This window comes from Vicia villosa, linkage group LG1, assembly GCF_029867415.1.
Source record: "Vicia villosa cultivar HV-30 ecotype Madison, WI linkage group LG1, Vvil1.0, whole genome shotgun sequence".
Classification (NCBI taxonomy): domain Eukaryota; kingdom Viridiplantae; phylum Streptophyta; class Magnoliopsida; order Fabales; family Fabaceae; genus Vicia; species Vicia villosa.
In genome coordinates, this window is record NC_081180.1 from 38,261,584 (window position 1) to 38,271,336 (window position 9,753).

The 9,753-nt window shown below is 29.2% G+C and overlaps 1 protein-coding gene across 1 annotated transcript; it reads left to right on the forward strand.

Annotated features, from left to right (window-relative positions):
* The first annotated feature begins 1,690 nt into the window (after positions 1–1,690).
* Positions 1,691–3,375, forward strand: LOC131604493 (uncharacterized). Its single transcript, XM_058876931.1, has 4 exons — positions 1,691–1,740; positions 2,615–2,700; positions 3,059–3,122; positions 3,199–3,375. The coding sequence occupies exons 1-4, from the start codon at positions 1,694–1,696 to the stop codon at positions 3,305–3,307; spliced, it is 306 nt and encodes a 101-aa protein (XP_058732914.1). The 5' UTR covers positions 1,691–1,693; the 3' UTR covers positions 3,308–3,375.
* Positions 3,376–9,753: the final 6,378 nt, after the last annotated feature.

The window sequence follows — 9,753 nt, forward strand, 5'->3', positions numbered from 1 at the left end:
GGAATGGATCTGCCAAAATTTCATTTTAATGAGGGCTTTGGTAGCCGAGAAAAAAACATACTCATCTCTTGTGAAAATCATGTTAGATGTCATGATGGAAAAATTAGAGAGAAAGTGAAAAGATGTGTGGAGAATGGTGGATGAATGGGGTATTATTTATAGAAAACGCATATACACTCATAAGCCATATGAGATGGTGTCACCTCACAAATATTTCATGCATGCGCCATCTCATATAGCGCCAAGGCATTACATGCGCCATCTCATATCGATATCTCAATATTTATATTAGAAATATACTTTTTTCTAACTTAAATTATAGACCTACTTTCACGTTTTTACACTATAGAGCATAAAATATTTTAATGTGGAACATGTTACATATTTTCTTTCTCTCAAATTTTTAAGAAACACATTAATGGGATAGCAACTATTTTTTCCTCCCTTTGATTTTCTCTTCTCTTTCTTTCATTCAATTTACTATGACTCCAAACAAAGTATAAGTAAGTTATCATATTAAAAAATAACCTAACAACAAGTTAATTTGGGACTATTTAAACTCAAATTTTATTTGTACAATTTGATTCTTAATCGGCGGATCTACGAAATATCAACACAACCCTAATCATTCAAAGGTGCGAATAGTCTTCATCTCTCTAAATTTCATTCTATTATCTTGTTCTTGAATATTGAAATTTTATGCGCTATTAAATTTCAATTGAAAACGATCGCTATTCAATTATCACAAATATAATTTAAAGATAAAATATCAAAATATAAATTTAAAAACATGATGTTGTTTCGAATGAATATTTCTGTACTAAAGTTTATGATTGATGATTCATTTGTTTATGAGCCCTAATTTATATTAGTTATATTCTACTTGGTGGGGCGTATATGTATTTTTAGGGTTTTGGTCTCCATTATTTAGGATGAAATGTCTTTGTGAAAACTTAAGAATAGTATTTGTAGAGGGAAATTTTGTGTATTTCAACACTATAAAACAAAATTATGTATTTCAGCTCATTTCAGCTCACTGGACATGCTACTGTTTTATAAAAAATACAAGCCAATTTATAAAATAGTCTGAGTTAAGTGTGACAAGTTAGTCCCACATCAGATATGATTGAATTAAATGTTAGATATATAAGAAAGGCAATTCATATATTCGATAGTTTAAGATTTTATACAAAGATATAATGTCTCTTTTCTTGTTGTTTTGAAGATTTGATATGTTATTTCTCTCAGCAAGTCCCCTAGTCTTCCCACTAAGTGATATCACAATCTTGATTGACTCAATCAAGGAGTGGTATCTTGGTGTTTGATCATTGTATTGAAAGTCTTTTTGGTGCAGCATAGTCAGAAGTAAGATTGTTTGGTGCATGTGTATAGGATGAGAGATACTCACATTTGAGAGAGAGAGAGAGAGAGAGAGAGAGAGAGAGAGAGAGAGGAGAGAGAGAGAGAGAGAGAGAGAGAGAGAGAGAGAGAGAGAGAGAGAGAGAGAGAGAGAGAGAGAGAGAGAGAGAGAGAGAGAGAGAGAGAGAGAGAGAGAGAGAGAGATTATTAAATTCAAGTGTGAGTAGTTATTATTATATCAACTATATCACTTAATGAATTTTGAAAAAGTCAATTCAGTATGTTTTTCTTTCATAGAATTTATGATATTTTATTTCATGTATTCAAGATGGATATGAACGATAAAGGCGCTCAAAACAATATGGTTTATGAGGAATTTAAGTAAGTCTCTTTCTCTATTTTCATTTTATTATTTCCATTCTTTTATCATATATGTTTAAACATTATCTCCTATATACTACTAATACAAACATTTTATTTTGAAATGAAACTTACAATTTTAATGTAATTTATTATTATTATTAAAGCATGATTACAGTGGTGGAGAAGTTTACTTGATATCCAAGTTTCATAACCAGCTTTCAATTGACAAATACTTCTTATAACCAATTCATGCATAAATGTAATTTGGTTAAAGGGTATACAACAGTTCTTGTGTGCTTGGCAGTGCATAGTAGCTAGTATAGATCCCCATCAAGTTTTATACAAGAATTTTGTTCATTCTCATTCATGAAAGTCAATAGTACGATTAAACTTCCACTTTATTTCCTTCAAAATTATTTTATGAATTTGTTTATAATGTCATCAATTATAAGTTATTAACATGGTATCGATCACCATTTTATGAGAATGAAGTTTCAATAAAACATTATAAGTTTTTCTCAGGGAGGAAACATAAAATGATTGAAATATACAAATACTATGGTTTTGATTTCTGAAACTCAATTATATAATCTCAAGATTGATTCTACATTTACTTTTCTTTTGGCAATCAGGTAGTCATCTACATATCCTCCAAATATCATTTCATTTCATATAATAAAAATCTTATTTGAAATCAATTGATTAATGCATTTTTTTTCTAATTTTGTACATATTTGATTTTGGTTATATGAAGTGTATTTTCACATATCTTCATCAATAATACGGTAATATTTCTTTCTTATCATACTTCTATTTCTTTAATAGTGATTTAACATTGCTAGTTTCTTGTCCTCGTTATTGATAACTCACTATATTCTTCTCCATTTTGTAGTCACCTTGACAGCAAGCGTTCTATCGAGAGGTTCCAAAAATATGATGCATGCTATGCTCGATATTTGATGGGAAAATTTGAAAGAAGTAAGAAAAAATAATAATGATATATGCATTTTTGTTGTTGCATTATTTTTTTTAATTGTCGTTGCATTATTAAATAAGTTTAAACAGTTAGTTTAGAGTTTAATTTTTAGGGCTATATTTATTTATATTTTATGTATTAATGTAAGAAAACATTGATATTTATAAAGATTTTAAAAAATGGTTAATTAACATAATTTAAGAGTTTATTAAATAAATATATGTAACTTTGAGTTTTACACTGATGTTTAATTAGAGTTTTCAATTTTACCATATGATATTTGCAAAATAATATATTTTTTATTGAAATGTCAAATAAAACAAAGTGTATTTTTAATTCATTCGACAATATTTTTTTCAGGTGTGACAGTGGATACAGATATGACTGAGGAGAATCAAAGTGAAGAAATAATAAGGACAAGCAGGTAAAAAAATGATATGGCCTAAAATTTGTTAAACTATTATTTCATAAAATATAGAGTGTGATATATGTATGTGCAGGTCTCCTTTGCTCAAAGATTCATGTTATAAGCCAATAGTGGGTGTTGTTGTTGAGGATGAAAGTAGCACAGGGAAGAAGAAACGCAAAAGAGATGCCTACAATGTTTGATATCTAAACTTTAGGTAATTTGTGTGTATGTGATAGTTTATGAAGTTGGAAAATTGAAAATTAATATGTTATGGCCATAGTTACTACAAGAATAAAATAATCTTTACATGTTAGATCACTTGAACAGAACAGGTGATATGATCTTTACATTAGTGACATGTATGGATTGATTTATTTGTCTTATGTGATGATGTAGTTGTTAATCATGGTCAAAAGATCTATTGATTTTGCATGATATCATTTGATTTCCATGAGTGAATGTAGATCGACCACAATTGTTAATATATATTTGTCATGAACAATTTTTATTCTCACTTTTCCATTTTTATCATTAGTGAATTTTGCATATTCTTTTCAAGTTGGGTGCAGGTATTTTGGTCTAAGAAAAATGAACAAAATCTAACATAAATAAATGTTTTATGTATGCGATTGTGGAATTTGATCATGTGTTTAACGTCTTACATGTTTGATGGTAGTTTTGTAAATGTCTACAAATTGGATTAAGTTGAGCATTGAAATTGAATGAAAATGTTTGATTTGTGAGGAAAGGAACTGACTTCATACATTAAAATGACGTTGAATTTAAAGCTTTGTTTGAGAGTTTGGAAGGGATGGGAAGGGAGGACTTCCGAAAACGAAATTTTAAAAAAAATGTAGGAAAATATTTGATATTTTTTGAAAAAATAATTTTGTATAAAATGATAAAAGAGTGTTTATCATTAATATATTTTTAATTTTCAGAATACTATAACAACATAAAATATATTTGACAAATTTATGTAAGTCCTCCAAAACTCTTCAAAATCCTCATTCCATATCAATTTTGAGTTCTTCCAAATTATTGAGTTTTTGGTTTTATAAATAAAACTAAACTCTCCAAAACTCTTCCAACCAAAATCCTCCAATTCATTTCATTCAATCCTTCTCTTTTTTCAAAGCTCTTCCCTCATTTTCTCTCCAAACTCCCAAACACATCCTAAGGGTCTGTTTTGGTTCAAATGAGGGGGAGGGGAGTATATGAATTTTAACACAAAATAATTAGAAAAGTTATTGACTTATTGCATAATACTAGAAAAGTTATTGACTTATTGGATAATATTGTTAAGTAATTAGAAAAGTTATTGAAAAGTTATTGACTTATTGACTTATTGCATAATTAAACACAAACTTTATATTGTTAAGTAATTAAAAAAGTTATTGACTTATTGCATAATATTAAAAAAAAATTGAGTACACTTGATTCACAATATAATTCTCTGACACAAATTTAACTGTGTTGATAACCGTTTTTAAATTGTGATGTAATAGACAAAAGTAAAAAAAATAAAAAAATAAAATTTGACATAAAAAATACAATAGGATAACAAAATTAGAAGAATTTTTTTTTAATAAACATCAAAATACAAAATACAAAAATACAAAAAAAAATGAAGTGCTTATATTAAATAACAAAATAGAAAGTGATTTTAAGATGGAGACAAATTATAATAAAATGATAGAAGGAACAAAAAAAATTACACAAAAGAGAATCAATAACACCAAAGAAAATGAATAATTTTAAAATACTGAAATAAAATTGAAGATATTTTGGTAAATGTAATAAAATTGAGTATGTTTTTTATTAGGATTATATCCCATGATTTAAATATCCGTTCATTTGTTATTTGTATGAATTCTTATTTATAAAGAAAAAAAATAGGTAATTTTCATTATAGTGACAAGTCACGATCGTTACAGTAATTTCGCCGAGTTAAAACAAATTTGTTAACTATTGGTCCTTTTTGACAAGACTACAATTTTTTCAATAACATAAGTCCCCCAAGTTTTAGTTCTTGATTAACTGTCAAAAGTTATGTTTTCTGATAACTCAATACGTGTGTGTGTATATATATATATATATATATATATATATATATATATATATATATATATATATATATATATATATATATATATATATATATATATATATATATATATAATCTACTGCTTTATTTGGATTAGGAAGGAAAGAATGTGAATGAAAAAATTGTGAAAGGAAAGAGAATAACATGAATGTGAATAGAAACTGAGTAAAAAATAAGATTACTTTGAATTTATTTGATAGAAGTAAATGTCAGAGAAAATAAAATGTTAATTACTACTAAATAATGTTAATACTCTTGTAAACAAAAAGTTATAATTAATAATTAAATAATGTTAATACTCTTGTAAACAAAAAGATATAATTAATAATTAAAACGTAAAATGGATCAAGACCAACTTTATAAATTGTTAATTAATTTATTAAAAAATATTGTTGTAAATGTACTAATTCATTTTAATAAATATACTTAAATATTAAATAAAAATAAAAATAATAGAAGGTAAAACTAACAAGAACAACAAATAAATATGAATAATACTTTCTCTGGTTCTATTTATAAGAAAAAATTTATTTTTTAGATACATTGAATAATTAATGTATCTAGACAATATATGGATCAGGTACATTGTATTTTCAATGAATCTAAATAGTAAGATTTTTCTTATAAATAAGACCAGAGAGAGTAGTAAATAATTCATATTTATATAGGTTATTTTGTCTTTTATGGTCATTATATGACTCGTGTGGAACCCACTAAAAGTGGTCATTCCTTCCTCCTTATTGAGTCACCAAACATGGAAACAGATTTTGAAATCTATGCTTCCCTCCTTCCTTCTTTCTTTCCTCTTAAAATCAGTTGTTCCAAATAATTTGTACATGTCACTGATTGCATGTCATACATGTCTCAGGACTAACAATTTTATTATTGCACCTGTTGAAGCACTTCTAAATAAGGTAAATTTCTGAAAACACTAACTTTTTAACACTTATTATCTTTGAAATTCAGTTTTGAAATCTCCATACTTGACAATCCTCAAATATTCTTCCCAAATTTTCATTGATGTCTACTCACAACAATTTATTGTTACAGAAGATGATTTGAATGAAAGATAACTAATCAAAAAGAAATTATCAACAGAGTTTGAGATAAATGACTTTAGAAACTCAAGTATTTCTTAAGAATTGAGGTAGTATAATAAAATAAAGGCATTTTCTTTCTCATAAAAAATATGGGCTTGATCTTTTGCACGAAGCAGAAAAACTTGAATGTGAGCCTAGAAGTGTTACCATTAAACAAAATCATAAGATGAGTTATGAAAAGGAAATGGCCAAAGTTAACAAGGGTCATTTTTATAGGTTAGTGAGAAAATTGATCTACTTGACACACATTAGATCGAATTTTATGTCTGCATTCAGTGTGGTAAGTCAATTCATGCATGATCCGAGTGTGGTACACTTGCATACTATATACCATGTTCTACAATATTTCAAAGTCACTCCAAAGAGAGGACTCTTGTTTAAAAGAGGTGAGAGTCAAACTATTACATTATTGTTGATTATGCAGGTTTAGTGATTAATAGAAGACCCAGTTCGAACTATTGTACTTTCTTATGTGAAAGATTTGTTATTTGGAGGAGTAAGAAGCAAAATTTAGGGTTATGTCACTAGGATTTTGTGAAGTGTTATGGATGAAATAAGTGCTAGAATATTTAAAGATACAATGTAGAGGTCTTATGAAGTTGTTTTGTGACAAACTATTGTACTTTCTTGTGTGAAAGATTTTTTATTTGAAGGAGTAAGAAGAAAAGTTCAGGGTTATGTCACTAGGATTTTGTGAAGTATTATGGATGAAATAGATGCTAGAAGATTTGAAGATACAATTGTTAGAACAAGAATTGTTCTGATCAATATTATGTGTTTTGATGATAACATTATATATGAATTTTGTATAAGATAATGTGGTACTCTAATCCTTTGCATTTTTCATTTCAGGAAATATATAAAGAGTATGTACAAATCTGCGCTCAGAAGCAACTGACTCAGAAGGTTCTGGATGGATACATCAGAACATGCTCTGGCAAGACATCAGAAGATGGTCAAGCAGAATCAGAACATGAACTGAAAGCATCAGAAGAACGAAGTCAGAAGCAGTAGTACTGAAGTTCTGATTGGTATCACGCTCAAGCTCTTCAAAGTCAGAAGACAAGAAGATGCTCTGCACCAAGCTGTTGACTCTGATATTCAAACGTTGTTATATACAAAATCTGAGTTCAGAAGAAAGTACAAGATGAAAGGTTGAAACGTCTAATCTCTGACTGACAAAAGGAATGTTAGAAGCTACAAAAGGCAAAGTCAGTAAAAGCAGGAAAAGCAAGGCTCGAGGTAGTTGACAAAAGTGTGAAACATTAAATGCAGAGTTGTACTATTCACGCAAAGCATTAAATGCTCCCAACGGTCATTTCCTCTCAACGCCTATAAATAGAAGTTCTGATCAAAAGCAAAGTAGAACACTTGTGCATAATACTGAAACGCTGTCAAATTCAAATCTCACGAACTTCATCTTCAACCTCACACTCTTATAATACTTAGTGAGTGTTAAACTTAGAACTTAAGAGAAATATCACTGTTGTGATTACAGCTTTATTAGAAGCAATCTAAACTCTTGTAAACATTATTTTACTTTGTTTGTAAAAGGTTCCTAGAGTGATCAAGTTGTGATCAGTAGACTCTAGAAGACTTAGAAGGTTTCTAAGTGAAGATTTCCTAGAGTGATCAAGTTGTGATCTGTATACTCTATAAGACTTAGAAGTTTTCTAAGTGGATAACCATTGTAATCAGTTGGATTAGTGGATTGAATCCTCAGTTGAGGTAAATCACTCTAAGGGGGTGGATTGGATTAGTTTCGTTAACAGCGAACCAGGATAAAAATAATTGTGTTCATTGTTTTTATCTTACAATTTTTTGAAGTCACACTTATTCAATCCCCCCTTTCTAAGTGTTTTTCTATCCTTCAACAATGTGGAGGTCCTATGCAGTTGTTTTGTGACAATAAACTGTTTGTCGATATTACACATAATCTTGTTCAACATGGCAAGATAAAACATATTAAAATTGACTAGAATCTCTTCAAAGAAAAATTGGATAGTGAATCATTAACTATCTAACTTGAAGAGGAATGTCTAAATAGGGGTAGGAATAGGCTGGGCCGAGTTATGTAACACCCCAAATCTATTCGTTAATTATAACGAAAATCAGAGTTATAAATTTTTTAACAAACAAACGGGATGTCACACTTCATATTAAATCATACATCATAAAAATAACCTGCTCATTTTATTTCAATCGATACATAACACTTCACATTCGGATGAACCGATAACATCATTCATTAGTCTTTGAAACCAAACAACTTTATATTAATTACGCAGCGGAATCACACTATTCAATTTTAATTCACATATCATCTTGTTCAAATAAAACCACTTGAAAGCATCACGGTACTTCTTAAAATGCTACTTAAAATTCAGCAATGTAAAACAAAGACAACGACTAAACATCTATCGTTCATCCTCCCGAGTGCTACGTATCAGAGAGACAACACCGACTCGAACTCACGGTAACTAAGTCCTCACTCAATGTTATCACCTGCACGTTACCAGTATAAAGGCAACGGCGAAACAAAAGAAAGAGTGAGATATCTAACAATATAAATAAGGTTATGATAAACAATATATTAACCCTGAAACGGTTAACGGTATATCAACATAATTAATCCACACAAACATCGCAATAAATCACAAGGAAAATAGCGGTTAACGGTATATCCCTGAAACGGTCCCTCCTAAAATATATTAACTGATATTATTGTTTCCTGCTATTAAAATGACTTATGGTATTTTCTGTTACTAACACCTATACTGTCAAATATACTCCCACCTGTTATTAACTAAAATTTCCTGTCATTTTGGCTGCCTGTTACTAACTCAATATTTTCTGCCGAAATTCCAACTCTGTTATATTTCATTATGTTAATTCAAGCTTCCACTACTTTGTCAATTACTTGCAGCATGTTCTACCAATTCATCTATTGTACTGATACTGATTTAAGTTGATGCTCACGAATTTAGATTAGTTAAATGCTTCAATGCTACTTGTTAGTATTATCAATTTTCTTTTGTATGAACAAGTATTATGCTACAATACCTACAAGAATTAATCAGTATGCTAATTCCACAAAATTAACAAGAATGAGAGGTGTGGGCCTCACCCCACATGTGGGGCGGCCATCCCATGACTAAGGGGGGCCCCGCCATAAAATTTTCTTCTGGTTACAAGGCATGGGGCGCCCGCCCCTTAACTTTGTGGCCCCCACCACAAGTTTGTTTTCTTCTTCCTATTCTTTCTTCTATACTCTTATCCCTTAATTCTCAAATCGATTTATTTTAGAAATTGATTTATATTTTTCCATCAATTCAACAATACAAAAACATCATCATTCACACAATCATCGATCCAGTAAAGCAAAACACATCAATTGTAGAATTATGGATTCAACACACTCATTCACATTCATCACATA

What these genes read in the sequence shown, in the direction of transcription:
- LOC131604493 (XM_058876931.1), top strand. Translation starts at nt 1,694, where the DNA reads ATGAACGATAAAGGCGCTCAAAACAATATGGTTTATGAGGAATTTAA. An exon ending in ATGGTTTATGAGGAATTTAA is followed by an intron (nt 1,741 to 2,614) that starts GTAAGTCTCTTT and finishes TCCATTTTGTAG; the next exon opens with TCACCTTGACAGCAAGCGTT. An exon ending in GAAATAATAAGGACAAGCAG is followed by an intron (nt 3,123 to 3,198) that starts GTAAAAAAATGA and finishes ATGTATGTGCAG; the next exon opens with GTCTCCTTTGCTCAAAGATT.